The 25,713-nt window shown below is 33.3% G+C and overlaps 3 protein-coding genes across 5 annotated transcripts; 2 read left to right on the forward strand and 1 right to left on the reverse strand.

Annotated features, from left to right (window-relative positions):
- Nucleotides 1-2,019: 2,019 nt before the first annotated feature.
- LOC114181831 (disease resistance protein RPM1-like) lies at nt 2,020-6,283 on the forward strand. Of its 2 annotated transcripts, none has more exons than XM_085675144.1 (3): nt 2,020-2,795; nt 3,510-5,940; nt 6,048-6,283. In XM_085675144.1, the coding sequence occupies exons 1-2, from the start codon at nt 2,383-2,385 to the stop codon at nt 5,929-5,931; spliced, it is 2,835 nt and encodes a 944-aa protein (XP_085531270.1). In that variant the 5' UTR covers nt 2,020-2,382; the 3' UTR covers nt 5,932-5,940; nt 6,048-6,283. The 2 variants fall into 2 exon arrangements, with proteins under 2 accessions (XP_085531270.1, XP_085531292.1); XM_085675166.1 differs by having other exon boundaries at nt 2,655-2,795; nt 3,536-5,940.
- A 314-nt stretch (nt 6,284-6,597) lies between these two features.
- LOC114187015 (cytochrome P450 78A5-like) lies at nt 6,598-24,275 on the reverse strand. 2 transcript variants are annotated; one of them, XM_028075119.2, is made up of 9 exons: nt 23,925-24,275; nt 22,975-23,174; nt 22,072-22,716; nt 21,250-21,400; nt 20,846-20,995; nt 20,497-20,666; nt 18,391-18,472; nt 13,776-13,857; nt 6,598-6,851 (listed from the first exon to the last, which is right to left on the reverse strand). In XM_028075119.2, the coding sequence occupies exons 1-9, from the start codon at nt 24,184-24,186 to the stop codon at nt 6,776-6,778; spliced, it is 1,818 nt and encodes a 605-aa protein (XP_027930920.2). In that variant the 5' UTR covers nt 24,187-24,275; the 3' UTR covers nt 6,598-6,775. The 2 variants fall into 2 exon arrangements, with proteins under 2 accessions (XP_027930920.2, XP_027930929.2); XM_028075128.2 differs by lacking the exons at nt 6,598-6,851; nt 13,776-13,857; nt 18,391-18,472 and adding an exon at nt 19,304-20,104 and having other exon boundaries at nt 23,925-24,273.
- On the forward strand, nt 7,510-11,627 carry LOC146888574 (disease resistance protein RPM1-like). The gene is made up of 2 exons (XM_085675107.1): nt 7,510-10,580; nt 11,362-11,627. The coding sequence occupies exon 1, from the start codon at nt 7,510-7,512 to the stop codon at nt 10,552-10,554; it is 3,045 nt and encodes a 1,014-aa protein (XP_085531233.1). The 3' UTR covers nt 10,555-10,580; nt 11,362-11,627.
- Nucleotides 24,276-25,713: the final 1,438 nt, after the last annotated feature.

The following is a 25,713-nucleotide window of genomic DNA, read 5'->3' on the forward strand; positions in this document are numbered from 1 at the left end:
AAAATTATAATTGCATATATTTCAAATTAAAATACTAAATAAAATTTTATGAAAACCAAAACATTTATTAAATTTTCAAATATTAATGAATTGATAAAATTTAAAAATATTTTATAAAATATATAAAAGAAAAATAAATATTCAAATTAAAATATATTTTAAATGTATATTTATTTCAATTCTTTAAATTCTAATGATTATATTTTTTATACATTAATAAAAATGATAATACATCACTTAAAAAACAAGTATTAAACTAATAATAGCAATCTTGTATCTTTTGAAATTTAATACATGTTGGATGGTGATAAAAAAAAAATCATGACAATTACATTAACTTTTAAATTATAATAAATAAAATTTATTTATACAATTGTAGTGATAAAATTACAGCAAGATTATAATGAGTTAGAAAATAGAAAATAATTATAAAAAATATATCGAAATAGTATTCTACATGATAAAAATAAACAAATAAAAATATTAAAAAATTATCAAACGTGTGTCTTAGAAACAATTTGAGAGACTATTAAATGAAATTGCACAAAGGACCTTAAAGATCTAAGAAAACTTTTCAGATATCAACATAATCAATGGTTGAGAAATAACAAAAATTATTTTAGCAAAACAAATTTGTTCTTCAAATGAAACAAGAATTAATAATTATAGAGTAAATAAGATAAATTTTTTATGTTACCTAGTAAATGAAATGTTTATGTTATTTAACACTTAAAATTGAGAGTCTTAAATATATATATATATATATATATATATATATATATATATATATATATATATATAATGTTACTTAATTAATTGTAAATATTTTAATAATTTAAGCGGAGACCGGAATATGACGAGGACGAATATTATAGCAGGTATGGGGACAGGACGAATATGTACATCCTCATACTCATCTCCATACTCAATTAAAAAGTCGGGAATTCTCCATACTCATACTCATACTCGAGATTTTTTCTTAAAAACGGTGACAGATTCAAACAATATCTACGAGACGAGTTTTTTGGTCATTTCTATACGTGACTCGATCTAAAGTATCAGGGCACCTAATTATACAATACAGAGATTCTATATTAAAGAAAATAGATTTAGAGATGAAACTTAAAAAAAAAAATGAGAAATGAGAAGTATTAATCAATATGATACTAATCAATACATCCTACAATAAATAGTTGTAGGACGTAACATGTCAAGATGACTCTTAATTTTCGCTATATGTTTAATTAACTAAACGAAATTACATTAAAACTTAATTAAATTAAAAAAAATCTAAACTAAATTAAACTAAAAAAAGACTCAACTAACTAATCTTATTTCAAAGTTCATATTCAGTTCAACAACTTATTTTTTAATTTATTATTATCAACACTCCTAATCATATCATTAGTCTCGGTGTGAACACAATTAATGTTCTGACAACTAGCATCTAATAATGAGTAACCCAATAGACAAACAACCACCTCTATGGGTCAAAGCACTAGTATTTAATTATATTATCACGAATATTGTTGGTGTACCATCACAGAATAAAAAAAAATATTCCCATAAAACAATGTCTGGTCAAACTTATCATTTTCTGGAACTTTTTTTTTTTAATTATTTTTTAATTCAAAATAAAAAACATTAAATAAATAAGTAGAATAAAGCGAGTGTGAAAAAATATTCTAAGAAATTACTTATATTCTTGTCAAAATATAAGATTATCATGCACCTCTTAAATTATGTTCCTAATAAAAGTTTTTTGATGAAAAGAAGAAAACTATGAACATGGAATCACGTGCACCTCTTAAATTATGGAATAAAGTTCAATAATATAGGATGACATAAACCATTAACTTCAAAAAAGAATTAATCATAAAAAATTACCATAGAGATGTTTTGTTCCTTCCTTGTTGCTTGAATGAAATACTCAGTCAATGAAAGAAAACCTCCTTCTCTGATAAAAGAATATTTTGAACCTGTCACACTTTGTTCTAATATAACTAATAGTCTCACATCATTTAAGAGTCAAGGTCACACTCAATTTAGATACTCTTTTTTTTTTCAAAAACAATGACGAAATTTCACTCTCTAAATAAAAATACTTCAAAAACATGGTAGTTGTTCCTAACGAATTTTATCGTACAGAGACTTGGGTGGGAACACATTAATTATTCCCATACAATATCAAACAGGTTGGTGAAGGGAAATGAAAACACAAGAACCTTCAAATATTCAGGCATTAAACAATGATTTCTCTGACAAGTTGAAAGCAGCAGCATATAGAAAACATTTTCTTCAAACTCAATCTGCAAAGTGAAATCCAGAAATTCACCAAAACATCATACATGATAGATTTGTAAGCTCCATTTGTGAGATGAAATGGCAGATAGTGCAGTATCGTTCGTAGTGGAACAACTGTACCAACTTCTAAGAGAAGAAGGAAATCTGTTGAAAGGGCTTGGAAATGATTTTGCAGACATCAAGCACGAATTAGAGAGCATCAAAGCCTTCCTAAAGGATGCAGATAGAAGAGCTGGAGATGAAGGAGATACCATTAATGAAGGAATAAAAACATGGGTGAAGCAGTTGAGAGAGATATCTTTCTGCATTGAAGATGTGATTGATGAATACATAATGGATGTGGCATACAGGGGCAACCACCATCCACCATGCATAGCTTCACTCCAAAAGATTGCTCACCAAATCAAAACCTTGAAGTCGCGTCATCGGATTGCATCTAATATTCAAGATATCAAGTTAGCAGTTCAAGGAATCAAGGAAAGAAGTGAAAGGTATGTTAACAAGAATGGAAAAAAATATATTACTTTGTCAAATATGTTATTTAGACCAGTTAGTTCTCTATGTAATCTATAATTAGCAATCGATTTAATTACTTATTTGGTTTCTCTTTTCGTCCAAAAATATCAGGTTGGTCATTCGGCTTTTTATAGTTTTAATTTGGTCTCGATTTGTGAAAATTGATATAATTTGGTCATAATTTTGAAAAAATTGATACGATTTACTCCTTTGAGACGGATCAAGAATTTTTCATCAAAATTGATACTAAGATTACGTTAATTACACCAATAAAACAAACTATTATTATTTACATATTCAATTTTGATGAAAATTTTTTGACTCGTTTCAAGAATTTTAACGGAAATGATCGACTTACAACAATTTTTCACAAATCAAAACTAAATTCATCGATTTTCACAAATCAAGACCAAATTGAGATTAAAATAAAAAAAAGAACTGGAGGACCAACTTAAACATTTTTGGACAAAAACAGATACCAAATTAGTAATTAAACCTGATTAATAATTAAACTAATTAAAAGCAAGACTAAAGGGATACAGTTCTAATGATAGATGTTGAATGGCTATATAAGAATGAATAATAGCCTATAAGCCAGAACAATGCTTCTAAATGTATTATCAACTCAACCTTCATCTTTGTAACTTTGCGAGATTTATTTTCTAATTGCAAGTATTATCTCTAACAAGGTACAAGTTTCAATCTGCATTTGAAGATGGATCATTGAGCAGTTCTAGAGGGGCAAAAGATTTCAAATGGGATGACCCAAGAATGGCTTCACATTTCATTGAAGAAACTGAAGTGGTGGGATTCGAACTCCCAAGGGATGAGTTGATTGGTTCCTCAATAAAAGGAAACGACCAACTCTCACTGATTTCTGTGGTAGGCATGGGAGGACTTGGAAAAACAACTATTGCCAAACATGTTTTCAATAATCAACAAGTGAAAACACACTTTTATTGTCGATCTTTCGTGACAGTTTCTCAATCATACACTGTGAGGGAGCTATTGACAGAAATGATACAGAAGTTTTGCAAGGACGCCAATGAGCCTACTCCAAAAGGGCTGCACAACATGGACGATGAGACATTGGTGACAGAATTGAGGCAATACCTTCAGTCAAAGAGGTATTTGGTAGTGTTTGATGATGTCTGGAAAGAAAATTTTTCTGATGAGATTGAACATGCCTTGCCTAATAACAACAAAGGAAGTAGAATCATAATCACCACTAGAAACATGCAGGTTGCAGAGTATTTTAAGAAATCAGTTGTTGTTCATGTTCACAGACTCCAACATTTGTCTCCAGACAAAGCATGGGAGCTCTTCTGCAAGAAGGCATTCAGATTTGAACCTAGTGAGCAATGTCCAACTGAGCTTGAGGAGATGTCAAAGGAAATTGTTCAAAAATGTGGAGGGCTACCACTAGCAATTGTTTGTATTGGAGGTCTTTTGGCAACAAAAGAAAAAAACATACTTGAATGGAGAAAGGTGTGTCAGAGAATGGAGTTAGAGCGCAACACACATTTAAACAGTTTGAAATGGATTTTATCTCTTAGTTATGATGATCTTCCTCACAATTTGAAATCATGCATGTTGTATTTTGGTGTATATCCGGAGGACTACTCTATCAGTCGCAAGAGATTAACCAGACAATGGATGGCTGAAGGGTTCATAAAAAATGAGGAGAGAAGACCAACGGAGGATGTTGCTGAAGAGTATCTGACACAGTTAATAAGTAGAAGTTTGGTTCAGGTCTCAAGAGTTGGATTTGATGGTAAAGTTAAAAATTGTCAAGTCCATGATTTGTTGCGTGATATCATCATCAGAAAAATGAATGAGTTAAGTTTTTGCCACATAATGCGTGAGGATGATGAACTAGACACAGTTGGAATAACTAGAAGGTTTTCCATAGCTTCTTGTTCCAACAATGTGTTAAGGAAAACTAGTAACTCAGGCATTCGTGCTATTTATGTTTTCAAAAAAAGTGAATTGCCTGAGGATTTTGCAGGTAGCTTATCTGCCAAGTTTAAGCTTTTGAAAGTTCTTGATTTTGAAAGCACTATGCTAAGCTCTGTTCCTAATAACTTGGGGAATCTTTTCCACCTGAGGTACCTAAACTTGAGTCATACAAAGATAAAGAGTATTCCTAGATCCGTTGGAAATTTGCTGAACTTGGAAACCTTGGATCTAAGACAGACAAATGTGCAAGTGCTACCAAGAGAGATAAAAAACCTCACAAAATTAAGACTTCTTCCAGTCTACTACAGAAAGTATGAAGGACATTACTCTATGTTGAATTTCACAACTGGGGTGAAAATGCAAAAGGGTATTGGATGCTTGAAATCCTTACAGAAGCTTTACTTTTTGGAGGCTGATCATGGTGGATTAGAGCTTATGCAAGAGCTGAAGATGTTGAAACAGTTAAGGAAGTTAGGTATAAGGCTTGTGCAAACAGAACATGCAAATGCACTATCTAGTGCAATAGGGGAGATGAGGCACCTTGAATCTCTCAATGTAGGTGCTAAAGATCAGGATGAAATCATTGACTTGAATTTTGTATCAACTCCAACCTCTCTTCTGGTGTTGAATTTGAAAGCTCGAGTTACAAAGTTTCCTGATTGGATTCCAAGACTAAAGTATCTTGTTAAGTTAAGGCTTGGTTTATCCAATTTGGAAGGAGATCCACTGGACTCACTGAAAGATTTGCCGAGTCTGTTGCGGCTCAATATGTGGGATAATGCATATGTTGGTGAAAGTTTGCATTTCAAAAGAGGAGGATTTCCAAGGTTGAAGGAACTGGATCTCACTCGACTCAGCAGATTAAATTCTATATCTATAGATGAAGGAGCTTTGCTTGGTCTTGAACACTTCAGATTTAAAGATAACCCCCAAATGAAGGTGGTACCTCATGGCCTCAAACACTTGAAAAACCTTCAATTTCTTGGCTTTGCTGATATGCCAGCTGAATTAGTAGAAAGCATTGATCCAGCAAAAGATGGACAAGATTATTCAGTTATCAAGCATATTCCCCTTGTGCTCATTCGTCAGAACGTGGGACCAAAATTCCATGACTATGAGTTGCGTCCTATTCCCACATTAGCCGCTGTCTGAAATGTAAAGGTACTTTTTCTTTCTCATGCCATTTTTATTCTTGTTCTTATGAAAGTTCAGTTAATTACTTGCTTATATACTGATCAAACATACTATTTTTGTGGCTTTGTTGACAGAAATTCAAATTTGCCCATATTGCAGCTCCCAATAATGATGCACTTTGTCTGTTCATTCTTTTCATGTAGCTTGAATCTTCGAATAAGTTGTTCATATTTCCTTGACTATCCTGCTTTCACTCTTGGAATATGTGAACTCCATGTTAATTTGACTTTTCTACAATTCCATCTAGCATGTTTTAGTATAAAGCACAACTCTATATATTTAAGAATGCAGCAGCAAAACATTGTAATGAGTTTGTAGGTGTTTTTCTTTAAATATTTTTCAACTTTTTTTATCTCTGTTCAATGTGATAGACTCAAACTCACGTTTAGATTTCTAAGAACCTCTAATCCACTACACAATGAAAGTGCTTCTTTGTTCCTCATATAATAACGTTCACCACCAACCACTCACATTACAAGCTTCTGGTTATCACCAGATTTGAAAGCAATGATCATAATTTTGAGTGAAAAAGCTACAGAAAAAGGCCAAATGCACCAACTAACTGACACTAACCAAAATATAAACAGTGAAAGTAAACGTTAACCAAACAAAACGCAACTGAAATATCAAACAGAAAGGAAAGACCTTCTCCTAACATTGACCAAACATTGTTGTCCCTCAGTCAAATTCACTGTTTCATACAGCAAACAATTACTATGGCCTAATTGTTGTCACGACATAAATTAGTAGTTTCCACTTCCATATGATTGAAGTCTTTCAAAGCTTTCCAAAAAGCTTGATTTTAAGCAATTTCTGGAGTAAAACACTCTGCTATAGTTGAGGATGGAGAACCGGATCTTGTTTCTTGAAACACCTCACTACCAAATGAAAAGATAAAGGTTCAATAGAGTACTGATTACATTTTGAAACCGCACTTAAAAATATAATACAAAGTGAATATCTACAGTAGCTACCCTTTCCAAAACATACAGAACAAAAACAAAATAACAAAAGGCACAACTGACAAAACAAACAAAAGGAAATATTTTGTTGTTGTAATTGACTGAGAAAGCAAAAGAGAGAGAATGATCTTAAAGTCAAGGTGGAGGGTTGAGAGAAAAATCATTCACAGTTTTAGATTGGATGTTTTGGAAATGTATTACGAATTCTACGATCTCAAAATTCAAAAATATTATTTGGGCTTGGACAAACCAGAATTCTTCTAGTGAAATGTATATTTTATTGTTCAATCTGAAACTTATTTCGTTCTAACCACGACGTAAAAGGTTACATTTCATCTTCCAAAATGCACGATCCATAAAAACACTAGAATTCTTATACTATTCCAGAATGTTTAATCTGAACAAAAAATGGAATACTTTCATTATTGTTATAATATAATAAGGACAAATCAATCATTTTAAATAAATGGGAACACAGAAGAAATCATGATGCAGGAGGAAAAAACCATCACAGGATCCCATGAAAGTCCTGAATCACAGGAATAGTAAACTTCAGTAGAAAAAATGCCTGGTCATGGTTTTAAACAAAGAAAATTGGAAGCCGTCCAACAACTGTACACGTTCCTCTTCGTTGACTTTAGAGATTAAATTTCCTACAAACAGTATACCCAACGAAAGAAAAAAGGTAAGAGGCACCATATTTCTGAAATGCTTATGCTGGATACATGAGAACAGCATAATTGAAAGGTGCGAGAGTAAGACTGAAATGGCAGAAGCTGCGATTTCTTTTGCATTGAGTGAAGTGTTCCAAATTCTAAAGGAAGAAAAAAAGCTGCTGAGTGGCATTAACAGAGATTTTTTAGACATCAGAGATGAACTAGAAAGCATCCAAGCCTTCCTCAAAGATGCAGATAGAAAGGCAGCAGATGAAGCCAACACCAACGAAGGAATCAGAACTTGGGTAAAGCAGGTCAGACAAGTGTCAGTTCGTGTAGAAGATGTCATCGATGAATACCTCAGGGTGATTCATCAGGTCCCCTGTCATGGATTTGGAGCTTCAATTTGTAAGATTACAAACCTGATAAGAACATCGCTTTCCCGTCATCGGATAGCCGTCGAGATTCAGGACATTAAATTGTCACTTTCTTTAATCAAGGAAAGAAGTGAAAGGTACAAGTTTCAAGTTTCACAAGAAAAACCATCAAGCAGTAGCAGAGGTTGGACAACAGAAGGTACTGGATGGAATGATCCCAGAATGGGTTCCCTTTTCATTGAAGAAACGGAAATGGTAGGATTTGAATTACCAAGAGATGAATTGCTTTGTTGGTTGTTGGAGGGCGAAAAAGAGCGCACATTGATTTCAGTGGTGGGGATGGGGGGTCTCGGAAAAACCACCCTTGCCAAACACGTTTTTGACAGTGAAAACGTAAAAAACCACTTTGATTGTCGTGCTTGCATCACAGTTTCTCAATCCTACACTGTGAGAAGGATATTCAGAGACATGATCAAGCAATTTTGTAGGGAGACAAAAGACCCTCTTCCAGAAATGTTAGAAGAGATGGACGAGAAGACGCTGATTTCTGAATTGAGGCAATACCTGGAGCATAAAAGGTATTTGATATTCTTTGATGATGTATGGCATGAAGATTTCTGTGACCAAGTTGAACTTGCCATGCCCAGAAACAATAGAAGCAGCAGGATCATAATCACCACCAGAATGATCCATGTTGTTGAGTTTTTCAAGAAGTCCTTTCCTGTTCATATTCACAGCCTACAACCATTGCCTTCTGACAAATCATGGGAACTCTTCTGCAAGAAGGCATTTAAATTTGAGCTTGATGGGCAATGTCCGGCAGAGCTTAAAGGAATGTCAGATGAAATTGTTGGAAAATGCAAGGGGTTACCTTTGGCGATTGTGGCCATTGGTGGTCTACTTTCAACAAAATCAAAAACTGTGTTCGAATGGCAAAAGGTGAGTCAAAATCTCAACCTGGAGTTGCACCGTAATGCCCATTTAACTAGATTAACGAAGATTTTATCTCTCAGTTATGATGACCTGCCTTACTATCTGAAACCATGCGTATTGTATTTTGGTATATATCCTGAGGACTCCTCCATTAACCACAAGAGGTTAACTCGACAATGGATAGCTGAAGGGTTCGTTAAATCCGATGGGAGGGCTCTAGAACAAGTTGCGGATGAGTACTTATCTGAGTTAATTTATAGAAGTCTGGTTCAAGTCTCCTGGGTTGGGTTCGAAGGGAAAGTGAAAAATTGTCAAGTTCATGATTTATTACACGAAGTAATCGTAAGAAAAATGAAGGATTTATCCTTTTGCCACTTTGTGCATGAAGGTGATGATGAATCAGCCACGAGTGCATCAACAAGACGTCTATCTATAGACACTAGTAGTAGTAGTATCAACAATGTGTCGAAGAGCACCAACTTCACACACATCCGTGCAATTCATGCTTTTGGAAAAGGAGGAGCGGTTGAGCTTTTTTCAGGTCCTTTGGCTTCAGAGTCTAGGGTTTTGAAAGTACTAGACCTTGAAAGCACATCCTTAAACTATGTCCCCAGGAATTTAGGGAACATTTTCCACTTGAAGTACCTGAATCTAAAGAATACTAAAATACGGTCTATTCCCAAATCTGTTGGTAGGTTACAGAACCTAGAGACCTTGGATATAAGAGAAACTCTTGTTCATGAGTTACCCAGTGAAATAAACAAGCTCAAAAAGCTAAGGCATCTTCTTGCTTTCCATCGAAACTATGAAGCAGAATACTCTCTTCTGGGATTTACAACTGGTGTGGTGATGAAAAAAGGTATAAAAAACTTGACTTCCCTTCAAAATCTTTGCTATGTGGAGGTAGAACACGGGGGAATAGATCTCATCCAAGAGTTGAGATTCTTGAGGCAGTTAAGAAAGTTAGGCTTGAGGCGTGTTCGGAGGGAACATGGAAGAGAAATCTGTGCTTCAGTGACAGAGATGACACACCTTGAATCACTCAATATCACAGCAATAGGTGAGGATGAAATCATTGACCTGAACTCTATATCATCCATACCTCAACTTCGACGGCTTCATTTGAAAGCAAGACTGGAGAAGATGCCTAATTGGATTTCAAAACTAGAGTTTCTTGTTAAGATGAGGCTGGCTTTATCCAATTTGAAAGATGATCCCTTGAGATCGCTGGAAAAGTTGCCGAATTTGTTGAAGCTTACTATCTGGGACAATGCCTATGCTGGTGAAATCTTGCATTTTCAAAGTGGGGGGTTTCGAAAATTGAAGGAGCTGAATCTGGCTCGCTTGAACACAGTAAGTGCTATCCTCATAGATAAAGGAGCTTTGCTTTCTCTGGAATATGTTAAGATTACCAAAATCACTCGTCTGAAGACGGTACCCTCAGGCATCAAAGCCATGGATAACCTCAAAGTTATTGACTTCTGTGATATGCCAACTGAACTTGTTGAGAGCATTGATCCACAAAACGGCCAAGATTATTGGATCATCAATCATGTTCCACTTGTATTCATTCGTCGTTGGATGGGACCAAAACTCAATGATTTTGAAGTTCGCATTATTCACTCTTCTACTAAGGAATTATTAACAAACTGATAATGCTTTTAACGTCTATTATGAAGGTACATACTCTTTCCACAGTATTATTTATCTGGCATGATTACACGATCATTAAAACTATTTCCATTTTCTCTAATACAGACTCTGTCATACCCGTTAGGTGAATTGTATATCTAAGCAATTATACAAATTTCTTTGTATATACTTTTGGTCTCAAAAGAAGAACCTCTTAGCAAGAATGAACGTATCCAGAAATTTATATATTCGAGAATCATTTTATATAATAAAAAATTTTAAGAGCCAAAAGCTATTTGATGACAAATTACAGGAATTGAATCACATAATTTGTTTAGTAGTGATATGCAACTAGCATTTTACTTTCTAATATAAATTATTTGAAACAAACTTTTTGTTTTATATGGAGCTTGATGTTTTACAAACTATATAGTTAAAGAGTTAATTATATTGCTATCTAGCCAAAAGCAATTTTTTTTTTTCTGAAAATAAAATCACAAAATTATTGATCCAAAAATTTTTCCTTTCCAAATGCAGATCTAGAAGAGATGCAAACTTAAATGAATACGGACTTAAACAAATATTTATTGAATTTGTAAAAAATTTTAACTTAATCCGACTCGAATCTGTGATGGGTTAAATTGACTCACAAGTTATAACCCAGTTTAACGGCGGTAATATCAATGTCTCCGGTAAATGGAATTTCCTTGTGTATTTACAAATTGCCATATACTGTCCGGAGATAAAATGTATCCTTCAATATTATTTGAACAAGTAATAACTAATACTTCATTATTATTTTTTTTCATGTCATGGTGCTTATTGCAGGTTGTTGTTGTATTCGAGACTTGTTCATTTGAATGGACAATTTGGTCTTCATAATAAAGAGAAACGAAATTCTTTAAAATTTTGGGATTTGTTTGTGATGAAGATCCTACACTCATGGACACTTTATTGTTCCTTCTTCCTAGACAATTGTAGTAGCTTTGTTATTTTACAGGACTAATTTGTTTTGTTACCGGAATCAACTCTTGCTTACAGTGCCCCTACAGTGTATAAAACTATCAACCACAGTTCCATCCTTAGATGGTTAATCTAATAGGGATGGCAAAAGAAAATCAAATGCGGCAACATACGAAAAATCAATCACGCAAGAACTTCACATTTCTCTCAGAAGTTACTTACATTGAAAATAGATTCAATAACCTACTTCTTCTACTCTAGAAGACTATTATCACCTTTTGGTCCAAATTCGAATCACGTGAACATGCATTAATATAAGCACAAAAATCAAATAAAACGATCGAAACAGGCTGAGGAAGTAAACAATGAAAGAAACGAGGTCATCAGTTACAAGATCAGTGAATGATAGACCAAACAGAAGAAAAAAAAAATACAGATAAAAGGCGATGAAAATGAGGAGAAGAAAGGAAAAATCCTATTGCGTAAACATATAGGCGCGTGTGTATACGATTTTTTTAATTATACGTAATAATATTATATTATAATGCGATGATTATATAAAATAAAATTATATTTATTAAAATTAAAGTGAAATATATTAGAAAAATGAGAAAATAATTTTTGATAAATAAAAAAAGTATAAATAAACGATTTTATAAGAAAATTATAAAAATAACAGTCAATTTTTAAAAATTTAATAAATAATTATACTTTAAAGGATAAAATTGATATTTTGAAGTGTGGACGCAAAAGAGAAAATCTTCTTTATATGAGTAAAATTGGTATTTTAAAATTTAAACACAAAAGAAGAAATCTTCTTTATATTATTATTATTATTATTATTATTATTATTATTATTATATATATATATATATATATATATATATATATAACAATAATAAAGAGAATTCCCTATTTTGTATCCACATTTCATAATACCAATTCTACTCTTTATAATATAATTATTTATTATTTTTACCTATTTTCTATAAAATTGTTTATCTTATTTTTTTTATTCATCAACAATTAACTTTTCTATTCATTTCACTTTATTTTTAACATTTCACTTCATTTTTAATAAATATAAATTTATTTTATATATTAACTTAATAACATTAAGATATTATCATTCATATTTAAAAAATACATATACACATACGCGATAACGTTTATGTGTACGTAAATATATATATATATATATATATATATATATATATATATATATATATATATATATATATATATATATATATATATATATATATATATATATATATATATAAAAGAAGAAAGAAAGAGATACACGAAATGATGATATTGACACTTCTGTATAGGTCTGCGTTCTACTAGCTAAACAAAAACGGTGCATTGCGGTAGCTAATTACATTTTCATTAGAAAATAAATAATAAATAGATGATTTAATTTATTTATTTTTATTTCTTACCATCAGGTATTGAAAAACATAAACATTTTTATTTTTAAACTCTTATTTGTAACTTCATGTCCTCGTGACCTTTTTTCAAAAATGAAGTTAAGAACTAAAGATTATCTTAGTCAAGATTAGAAGTATAACACAACCTCTAAGTTCTTTTTTGGTGGTAAAAAATTATATAATTATCCTGTTATGCTATAATTAGTTATTTATCATATTTATAATATATTATTTATTGATTTTATTGTTAAATGAGCATATTTTTATTACAATCGTTAATGAAACTACCATATATTTATCATTATTATTGGTCCTAGTATTTTAATTTTTACAATTCTTTTTGCTTTCATAAAATTTCATGTTGTAATAACCTTAATTTAATTACCTTTATCGTATTAACAATTGTATTATATCATAGTAATTATTATAAAATTTGTTATGCTATATGTTACTATTTTTATCATCATTGTCCAGTTTATTATAACGCTCTTATCAATGAATTATTTTCATTATATTTATAATTTATTATTGATATAATTATCATCACATCACATCCTTTCATTATAATAATTATAATTATCGATCAATTTGATATAATAGTTAACCATTGTTTTCAAGGTTAAATATGTTTTTGATTCTTAACTTGTAATGGATTTCGAAACTTTGTCCCAACAATTTCGAAACTTTATATCAACAATTTCAAAACTTTGTACCAATTGTTGACAGTTGTAACCAAAAATTAGTTTTCAGTTTCAGGCTTTGCTTCTGTTAGAAACAGAGTAAGCTAACAACATATAAATACTTGTTTAGTTTCAAATGCAATGTTGTTGAATAAAGGAATAATACCTTTTCTTTGGTGCTTTAACTATGTCCATTTTCTTGCCTTCCTTATCCTTGTTATTCCTCGAGAAAATAGTAGGTGCGTGTCCTGCGAAAGAGAAAGTGTGGTGAGTGGTAGCAAAGGAGGAACATGGCTTACAAAGAGAGAGAGTTAGAAGAAGCAAGCCTTAGCTTGACGGTGGAGAAGAGATGCTTCGAACTGAAGCTTAGTGCGTGAAGCAGAAAGTGAAGAAGAAAGAGAACGAAGGAAAAGGTGAGAATAGGGGTAGGTGAGAAAAGTGTGTATGTGTGTGGCGTGGAAGCATCAGGAGAAAAAGTAGAGAAAGAAGTGGAGTGGGCCTGCGTAACAACTGCTGAGGCCTAAAGATTGGTATTAAGAGCAAGGTTCAAGAAGAGGAATCTTGGGAGTATTGCTGCGTGTTCTACTCATGGCTGGTGGAGGTGTGATACCGGGAAGCTTACCCATATTTAATGGAAAGGATTATGATGATTGGTGTGTGAAGATGGAGGCAATTCTTGGCTTTCAAGAAATAGATGAGATCGTGAAGGTGGGTTTCAAAGAACTACCCAAGAATGCTGATGAAGCGGCCAAGAAAACATACAAGGAGATGAAGAAATTGAACTGCAAGGCTCGTGTGTTGCTGCATCAATGTGTTGCAGCCAATATCTTTTAGAAAATCTCTAAAGTTGTCACAGCAAAAGAGGTTTGGGAGATCTTGCAAAATGGGTATGGAAATTCTGGAAAACTCAAGAAGGTGAAACTGCAATCTTTAAGGAGGCAGTATGAACTCCTCTCTATGACAGAAAAGGAGACAATGGCAGAATATTTTGGCAGATTGCAGGTGATCACCAATGCCATGAGAGCGTGTGATGAGAACATAGAAGATTGCAAAATTGTGGAGAAGGTTTTAAGGACCCTAACCCCACGGTTCGACCACATTGTGGTTGCCATAGAGGAATCTATGGATCTTGATGTTATGACAATAGAGGAATTGCAAAAATCCCTTGAAGCACATGAATAAAGGGTGAACGAGAAAAAGAATGGTGAGAAAGTGGTCGAACAGGCCTCGTAAGCCGAGGTAGGTCATAGTGGAAGAGGTCGAAGTGGTTGGAGAGGAAGAGGCAGAGGCAAGTCCAGAGGAAGATCTAGAAATAGAAATGGTGGCAGAAATAGTAAATCAGTGGCCCATGAAAATTCTAGAAACAATGGATTTGAAGTCAGAGGAGGAAATCAAAATAGAGGCAGAGGAAGAAGTGACAGGAGGCCATATGATAAAAGAAAAATATAGTGCTATAATTGTAGCAAATATGTGCATTATTCTTATGAATGTTGGCATGAGGATACATCAAAGAATGAGCAGAAAGGAGAGGAAGCAAATTTAGTGCAAAAGGAAGAAGATGGGTCTGATTCAGACCAAGTTTTGCTGATGGCAACAACAACCAGTGAAGAGGAGGAAAGCATGACTTGGTACTTGGATACAAGGTGCTCTAATCACATGACTAGGAACAAAGATTGGTTGATTGATCTTAACCCGTGTGTGAAAAACAATGTGAAGTTTGCAGATAACAGCTCTATTGTGGCAGAAGGAATTGGGAAGGTGATGATTACATGAAAGGATGGCAAGGTGGCCTATATGAGTGATGTTTTGTACGTCCCATGCATGAAAAATAATTTACTCAGCCTGGGACAACTACTGGAGAAAGGATTTATATGAATATGCAACAGAAAGTCATTGAGATATTTGACTCTCAACATAGACTTGTGATCAAGGCACCTTTGTCTAAAATAGGACCTTTAAAGTGAACCTGGACACCATTGAAATTCAGTGCCTATCAGCTATTAGTGTGGAGGAAGAGAGTTGGCTATGGCACTATAGATACGGCCACTTGAATTTCAAGAGCTTGAATCAACTCAACAGTAAGCAGATGGTGAGTGGACTGCCACAAATTCAGCAACCAGCCAAAATCTGTTAAGGTTGTGTGATTGGGAAACAACCTAGAAAGGTTTTTAAAACCTCTGCACCAAAACGAGCTAAAAAGGTATTGGAGGTTGTGCACTCAGATGTGTGTGGTCCCCCTGGACACACCATCACTTGGGGGAAATAAATATTTTCTCACCTTTGTAGATGAGTTCTCAAGGAAGATATGGGTGTATTTGCTAAAAGAGAAAGGAGATGTATTTTTTGTGTTTGAAAAAATTTTGTGCACGAGTGAAGAGACAAGCTGAGAAGAGTTTAAAAATCCTTAGGACAGATGGTGGAGGAGAGTACAAGTCCAAGGATTTTAACAAGTTTTGTGAAGGGAAAGGGATAATGCATGAGGTGACTGCACCTTACACACCACAACATAATGGGCTGGCCGAAAGGAGAAATAGAATATTGGTGGACATGACAAGATGCATGCTAAAAGGGAAAAATTTGCCACATAGTTATTGGGGAGAGGTAGTCACCACTATTGCCTATATCCTCAATAGGTGCCTTACAAAAAGGTTGAAAATAGTAACACCAGAGGAAGCTTGGTCTGGTGCCAAACCACACGTGCAACACTTGAAGATTTTGGGCTCAATATGTCATAGACATATTCCAGATGAAAGGAGGAAGAAGCTAGATGATAAAAGTGAGCCTTTAATTTTGATTGGATACCATCCAACAGGTGCATACAAGTTGTATGATCCAGAAAAGAATTTGGTGGTGATCAGCAGAGATGTGGTGGTAGATGAGGCAGCTAGTTGGGATTGGAAGAATAAGAATGATGTGGTGACACATGTTCCATGTGTCTTGGAAGACAAAATTGAAATTACTGTTGCTATTCCAGACAATAGAAGAACCCAGAGAACAAGGTTCCCCTCTACTAGACTTGTTGGCCATGAAGTTTATGGTGATGGTGTAATTACAAGTGGTGGTGATTTGGTTCATCAAGCATTAATGGCTGACATAGAACCTATCTTGTGGAGAGAAGCTTTGAATATAAGGGAATGGAAGGATGCTATGAAAGAAGAGTTGGAAGCAATTGAGAAGAACAAGACATGGGAGTTGGTTGATCTGCCACATGATAAAATGCCCATTGATGTGAAATGGGTTTTCAAGCTGAAATTGAAGCCAGACGGGTCTGTGGCTAAACATAAGACCAGGCTGGTTGCAAAAGGTTTTTGCAACAACAAAGAATTGACTATACAGAGGTGTTTGCCCCTGTAGCGAGGATGGAAACTGAGGTTGGTCACAGCAGTTGCCAGTTCAAAAGGCTGGAAAATGAGTCAAATGGATGTGAAGTCAGCCTTTCTCAATGACCCATTGGAAGAGGAGGTGTACATTATACATCCACCCATATTTGAGAAGGAGGGGAGAAAACACCTTGTTTATAGATTGAGAAAGGCTTTGTATGGGCTTCAACAAGCTCCTAGAGCTTGGAACAAATTAATTGATGCACTGTTGGCCAAGTTAGGATTTGTTAAATACACAGTTGAGTTTGGAGTGTATGTGAAGAGGACAAGTCATGCAAACACACTCATTGTATGCTTGTATGTTGATGACCTGATCATTACAAGAAGTGTGGAAGAAGAAATTGAAGAGTTTAAAGGGAGAATGAAGATAGAGTTTGAAATGACAGACCTAGGAACACTAAGCTACTTTCTCGGGCTAGAGTTTGTGCACACGCATAGGGGAGTCTTCCTACATCAGAAGAAATATGCACAGGAGATTTTAAAAAGATTTAAGATGGAAGGATGCAATGATGCTGCAGTTTCAGTGCTGCCTGGACTAAAGCTGACAAAAGAAAAGGAAGCTGAAGTTGTGGATGGGACTTTGTACAAGCAGATTGTTGGCTCACTAAGATTTCTTTGTAATAGTAGAGCAAATCTAAGCTTTGGAGTGGGTCTGATAAGCAGGTTCATGCATGACCCGAGAACACCCCATATGGCTGCTGCTAAGCATATATTGAGATACCTAAAAGGTACTACATATTGGGGAATTTTCTTCCCAAAGGTAAATGAGCAAAATGAAGTTGTGTTAGAAGCATTTTCTGACTCAGACTGGTGTGGAGAGAAGGTGGGGAGAAGGAGTACCTATGGGTACCTATTCAAATACTTAGATGCACCAATTTCTTGGTGCTCTAAGAAACAGAAGTTTGTGGCTCTATCATCGTGTGAAGCAGAATACATAGCTGCTTCAGAAGCAGCTTGTCAGAGTTTGTGGCTGGAGGTAGTTTTGGAGGAGCTAAAACTGGACTACAGGAAACCAGTTCAGCTCAACATTGATAACAAGTCAGCAATCAACCTGTCAAAAAAATCCTATTCTACACGGGAGAAGTAAACACATTGACACGAAGTTCCATTTCCTTTATGATCAAGTGAGCAGAGGAAAGCTAACCCTATTTTACTGTCATACAGAAGAGCAAACAACTGATGTCTTCACCAAGCCGCTGAAGCAAGCTAGGTTCAACAAGCTCAGAAAACATATTGGGATGTCAAGCCTAGAATTTTTGGATTAAGGGGGGGTGTTGACAATTGTAACCAAAAATTAGTTTTCAGTTTCAGGCTTTGCTTCTGTTAGAAACAGAGCAAGCTAACAACATATAAATACTTGTTTAGTTTCAAATGCAATGTTGTTGAATAAAGGAATAATACCTTTTCTCTGGTGCTTTAACTGTGTCCATTTTCTTGCCTTCCTTATCTTTGTTATTCCTCGAGAGAATAGTAGGTGCATATCCTGCGAAAGAGAAAGTGTGGTGAGTGGCAGCAAAGGAGGAACGTGGCTTACAAAGAGAGAGTTAGAAGAAGCAAGCCTTAGCTTGACGGTGGAGAGGAGAAGATGCTTCGAACTGAAGCTTAGTGTGTGAAGCAGAAAGTGAAGAAGAGAGAGAACGGAGGAAAAAGTGAGAAGAGGGGTAGGTGAGAAACGTGTGTATGTGTGTATGTGTGTGGCGTGGAAGCATCAGGAGAAAAAGTAGAGAAAGAAGTGCAGTGGGTCTGCGTAACAACTGTTGAGGCCCAACACCAATTTAGTCCTTTATTTTTCGAAATATGTGAATTTAATCATTTTAATCAAATTTTGTTAAATTTATTTGACATTTCAAGTACGTTTCATAATAGTATTTGACTTGACATTAAATAAAAAATGTGTCAGTATAAATAACTCAAATACAATTCTAAAATACGAACAAAACATCAAAAAAACTTAATAAAATTTGATTAAAAGGACTAAATCCACATATTTCAAAAGACAGAATTAAATTGGTCCAAAGTTTCGAAATAGACTAATTCCAAAATTCATTGAAAATTAAAGGACAAAAACATATTTAACCATTGTTTTTATAACATTATTATTATTTACACTATTGTTATCTCTTTTTATTATTAAACAAATGAAAGTTATCATATAACCGGCTCCAAAAGTAATTTCCATTATGTTTTAGGTTCTTAAAATTCTGCAGAACAGAAATATACACAACATTACACTAAAATATTCAACACTTTTTTTATGAAAGGCTCTGCTATATATTGTTTTCTGAGACAAAAAATCACAATCTCCAAACCAATATCCAAATACATAACACAGCATTATCATTCCAATATCAACATAAAACTATAAACACGGTGAATATGTCCTTAGGCTAAACAAGAGGGTCCACATATATTTTGATGGATACATTTTATTTTGAAAATATCAGATACATGAACAAACTTCCTTCAGAAGTGAAAAAGTTGATGACATCAGAAAAACAAGAGATCCACATCCAGAGAAGGGGAAGGAAAACCAAAGGCTCCAAAGAAACAATTGACCCAAAGTGCTTAAAACACCAACAAAATAAGTGTCAGGGCCTGAAGCCAACACTAGGGCAATGTTTAAAAACAGGGAGGAAAAAAACTTGAGCTAAGAAACTCATGTTAGATTCATCCTCCCAAACACCACAATGAGCCAGAGAACTTCCCCATTCATCTTGGAAAAAGGAGTGTAGTACTAAAAAGGAAAGGTCTAGATATTTTTGGTGTTGTTAACTTTAACTACAACACCATGTTTATATACGAGTTTGGATTCTCTACTGAGTTTTCTTGTATTGTTCATCTGCTGTGTCTTTAAAAATATATTGATTTTGATGTTTTAAAATATATTAAAAAGAATTTTAATATACCAACATCAATGTATTTCATTGGTTAGCAGAGAACACCATAGAAAAATTTAGAGAGAATCTAGACTCGTTTATCTACATAGTATGTTTATGCTTCTTTTCTTTCACTGGTCCCTTTTCACGAATAATATCTGTGAACTGGGATGACGCTGCAGAAGATTATTCTTCAAGGTTGTGTTTGAGTCTGCATTTGAGTCTGAGCTAAGCCGTATCTGAATTCAAAACTAACATCAGATACAGAACAATTGAAAAAGTTATATATTACGTACAAACCATGCACTATAGCCTGATCACAAAACACAATAATGTTGAAACATCCATGGAATCATAACTCAAAGAAAATACTTGTAATTGTTGGAGATCTAACATGAGTAATGATAAGTATATAAGTAAAAGCAATCCTCATCATAATAAGTGTACAACCAACACTTTGCATTCATTCAATTACTTTCATTTTCTATGTGTTGTCTCCTTTGCTGAATTGACAAGTACTTGATGTTTGACTTTATGTAATTTTATGGTTTAGAAACTAGAATTGTGTTTCCGTCTTTCTCTCATTATTACATAGGTAGCAAGAGCAAAAGCATTGGTTCACAAGACAAACCTCATATTTATTTAGCAATGATGCCAACACTGAGGCAACAAGTTGGATGATAAATTTCTGTCCAATGCAAGCACGTGCACCAGATCCAAAAGGCAGGAATGCTGCATTTTCATTTGGATCCTTTAGCACAAATGAACTGAATCCTGTATCAGAAAGGTCTTCAGCAGAACCTGAGAATTCAATATCAAAAGATTAGCAATAGATTATCAATTTTTTTTTTGTTACAAAATATTAACGAAAATACAATTCTCTTTCTCCAGTTTTGTTTCTACTTCATTGATTCCCTTGTCTTATCTATGATTCTTGATTACTGAAATCCAACACTGTTTTGAAGTATCAAGGCTCATACCTGATCTATTTGTAACAGTTGAGAGAAATCGGTAAGGATTGAAATGACTTGCATCACTCCCCCAATTGAATTCATCTTTCTGTACCAATTCAACTGGTACAACCAATACAGCTCCAGCAGGTATGGTTACACCAGATGCAAAGCTCAAGTCTGAGATAAAGAGGAACATTAATGAATACAAATAACAGTAGGAGTACAGATAGAATCCTCAAATATATTTTAAACCATTAACATATCATGCATGTAGAAACCAAATCTCCTTTAGTTTATTGATTTACTATAGCCAGTTTATATAAAATGGACTATGTGGTTTAGTTCATAAAGACAGTTTTCAGCATCTCTATTTCTCTCTTTCAACAGAAATCTTGAATGAAACTAGCACAGTACTTATATCTCAATCTCACCATGTTTCAGAGAACATCTCTGCAGCATGGAACCAGTGGGAAGAAGGCGTGCAGATTCATAAATTGTAGCCAATAACAACGGCATCCTATAAACATCTTCATGCTCAAATTTCGATGGGTTTCTTCTTACCATGCTAATCTCCGAATAAACCTGCAAAAGCATGCGAAATAAGCACCACGTGGGCTTGCAAACATCAAGAACTGCATCCAGCCAATTTAAAAAGCAGAATTTGATAGTGAAAATCATGCAGTAAAACCACCTTTGAGCATGTAAATGAAATCCTATTCCAACAGAAATATAGTTTTTTTCAAAAGAAACTAGAATAACAGTTTGTTACAGTGTTGATAACAGTAAAGAAATTTCACCTAAAATTAGAATGAGAAAACTTCACTTTCGCCATGACAAGAGCAGACACATATAGCAGACAGAACCACTGGAAAGGATTAATAAGAGATACAGAGCAAGTGCATTTTCCTAACAAAGAATGTCTATCCTAAAAGATAAAAGAAATTCAAACTAATATATTAAGAAATGAACGTTAAACCTAACTCAACTGTATAAAACCTGTATGGAAACTAAGGTACGTACTTACTTATATACCGTAAATTCAATCTTTATCTAGTAGATATGAAATTTCTAACATATTAAAACAAATTCACCTTAGTGCATCCCTAGTTTTAACTTTGTACATAGATAGATTCATTAAATCTACATCATGATTTAGCAATATTCATTATAGGAAATTCTGGCTTTGAGCATTGGAGAGCAAAATAAAATAAAAATAGTTCACAGAATTGGATACAGCACAGAGAGAATGAAACCTTATCCTGTATTTCCCCATGCATGACAAGCCTAGTCAATACATCCGTGATTAGAACAGAGGTAGTTTGACATCCGTGAAATATCATGCGCATGACATTCCCACAAGGCTCTTCTTTACCATCTTGATGATCCTTAAGATCTCGAAAGAAATAGTAATCTTGGAACTCATCATCAGAACAGCATTGTGCACCATCTGCTGACTTCATTTCTTCAGTGGAACTTTCATAATGTACATCTTGCCCAGTATGGCTAGATAGTTTACAACCTTTTCTACAATGTTGAAGGATGTCTTGAGTTAAGCATTTCAACTTTGTACATAAGCATTGGTACTTCCAAAATCCACGTCTCCAGAAAGGAGTAACATTATAGGAGGCCCAAAAGCAAGCATCTTTAGCAATGGTCATGAACAGTTCCTCATACATTGCAGCCTTCGGTGAGGCCAAGAAGCCATCTCCAAAGAATGTGACTCCCATTATAGTGAAAGCGATGTGCTGAGAAACCAACCTGGAATCAAGACCTCCTTTCTTTTCTATGGTTTCTATTTTATCTGTGATAAAGTCTGCAACTTTCACAGGAATCATATCACCATTCTTCAGCAATCTTTCGTTTAATTCTGTTGCCAATAGTTCCCTTCTCTTTTGCACCTAAGCAAATTTCAAATCACATTCCAAGTTGCTAGAGTCAGAATGAGAACATCATACATACAAAACAAATGTCAGGATCTGTAATTTCTGCAGACAACATCTAAAATGATACACAATGAAAATATCCAAACAAAAGAGTAGTTTGATCAGAACTAAGAAGGTCTCAAAACTGAATTGACCCCAGCATTTTAAGATTGAGGAACAGATTACATAATTCAATCTCAACTTTGGTCAAAAACACCATGGTTTACATGTCACCTTTTCAAATGAAGGGGCAAAGAGGCTTGATTGCCCAAAGGCCAGATGAAACAATTTTCCTGTGTAAGGCAACTTATCCTCAGCTTTTATAAGCATGTCTTGTATTAACATTGGATCCCTTACTGACACCAAAAGTTGAGTAGGACCTAACCACAGTTTAACAATAGGTCCATACATTTTATGGGATTCTGACAGCACATCTGAAAATCAAAAAAGGGTAAATACACAATTAGTTCATAAATCTGCAAAAGAACCTGAGTTTGACATTACTGCATAAAATCCCTTTAATATACATTCTAGAATAAGACCCCACCGAGTTAAATAAATAAACTCGTTATTTCTGAAAATAACCACAGAATTAACAAATCCATACGGCAGAATATAAAAGAAAAAGAAAAGACAAAATTCAAAATCCCATATCACAAGACCCCATATTATATCAACCAATAACTAGCAAAATCCAGATTAATAGACCAAAACCAAAATCCACTTCACTAAAACCAAAAGACGGGTCCTTTCTGATAATAACCACAAATTCAACTAATATGGCATTGCAGGTAAAAACTCATATCACAAGTCATATATCAAACAGGGTCGATTTCACAGTAACACCCATTAACTTGCAAAATCCAAAAACTGATTCTTTCTGACTATAACTATAAATTCAAATAATCCAAAGGGGGAGAAGGGATAAAAAAAAACAACAACCACCAGCCTATGATTTCACTGCGAGTCCCAAGTTCCGGTAAAGAAAAGGGCTGTGTCAGATTCAAGACAAATAACACCTTTTAAATAAATTTCCACTTTTACAAAATATTCTTCTTGATTAAGTTAAAGTTGAAAAACAGTTTCTAGATAATTGAATAGGAAAAAGCTTCTACACATTAGTTTATGGATCATTCTCAACTGAAAAAAAAGAAAAAGAAAAAGAAAGATCACGGAGTACCCACCAGTGAAAGTAAAATTTGGCCGGGAAAAGAGCTTGCAGCTGCCAAAAAAAGAGGAAGAGGGAGGCCCAGGAATGGTTCTAGCCCTGTGCCATATCCCAAACAGGCTAAAGAGTCTTCTGAGCAAAAGGGTGGTGACAACAACAAGAGATAGCCATAAAAACGCGTTGAGTTCTCGCGTGGCGAAATCCCTGAGAATTTCAGAGAATTGGGGGGAATGAAGAACACCCAACAGAGAGAAGCTGTCGGTGTTGTGGTTGTTCATTTTCTTCTCAATGAAAGAGAAGGGAAGAGAAGAGAAAGAAGAATTGGTTTGAGAGGTTGAAGTTACAAACTTTGAATGTTGACCATGATAGTGTTGTTTTGTTTCTTAATAGAATCTCAGTTTACTCTTAATTCAACTGTTCATAATTGAATGTTTCTATTAACGGCTGCATACAATTGAAAGGAAATGATACTTTAACCTACTTTTTTTTACCCATTTTTAATCTACCACTTCAATCACTATTAGATTATCACATCACATCACTAAAAAGAATAAAAAAAAGATGATCTAATGGTGATTAAAACAATAAATTAAAAATGGGTCAAAAAAAGTGCATTAAAATATCATTTTCCTAATTGAAATCGTGGTTTATGCATTAAAGAATCACAAAATTTTAGAAATAAGAATTATAAGTTTTTAAATTCTCTTAGATTTGTTTTATTAGGAAAAGTTTCTTAACTAAAAGTGATTTTTTATAGTATTATTTATATTAAAAGTTCAATTTTTTTATCGAATATTAACGTAAACACAAACTAAGGTGCTATCACATTTATATAATATTATGTTAGTGGTCGATAATATTTATAATGTTATATACATAAAAAATAAAGTAAAATATATAAAAAATATATAAAAAAGTAATTGTTGATGAATAGAAAAAAAAGAACGAGATAAATAAATAATTTTATAAAAATTTATAAAATAATAATTAATTTTTAAAAATTTAATAAATAATTATATTAATAAAGTTTTTAGCATTATAAAATATGGAAAAAAAATCATCTATTTATATAGTTATAGATAAAAGAATACATGTTTTTCTATTTACAAAATTAGGTAATGTTCAAAATTGGTTTATATATTATATTTTTAGTGAGACTAAATCTTTATGTTATTTTACAAATATATGCAATATGGATTTTTATAAAAATGTATTTATATACTTTATTTTTATTTTGAAATTAAACAACTTTTTAGCTTATTATTAATATGCTTTTCGAATTATAATAATAACCATTTGTGTGTATCAAGTGTAAGGTTGTTTATTTATGTTGTTATAAATATACGTGTTAAATTTCTATAAGAATTAAAACTACATCTTAAAACTACAAATAAATAATTAGATTAGTAGATAAATAAAAATTAGATAATATATGAGATTCTAATACATTTATTAGTGAAAATAAATGTCACTATATTAAAAAAAATAATTAAAATATGATTTATAGTATGTAATTGTTATTACCATATGAGTAATTTATATAAATTTTTTAATTTTAAAATATAATTAAAATCAAATCAGATATAAGGTACTAACACTAAAATAAAGAATTTTATTATTAATTTAATGTATTAGAAATTTAGACATTTTAATAGTAAAATAATACATTTACAGATTGTTTTTAAGAATCACCACTTATATAGGTTGTTGTATTATCTTAAATTACAAATTTATAAAATCAATTATTCTCCTTGTATTATTAGTACGAACATAAGTAGTTTACATATTTTGAGTCATTTGATAAA

Source organism: Vigna unguiculata, chromosome 1, assembly GCF_037176805.1.
Source record: "Vigna unguiculata cultivar grain cowpea cultivar isolate G323 ecotype 2 chromosome 1, ASM3717680v1, whole genome shotgun sequence".
NCBI classification, from domain to species: Eukaryota; Viridiplantae; Streptophyta; class Magnoliopsida; order Fabales; family Fabaceae; genus Vigna; species Vigna unguiculata.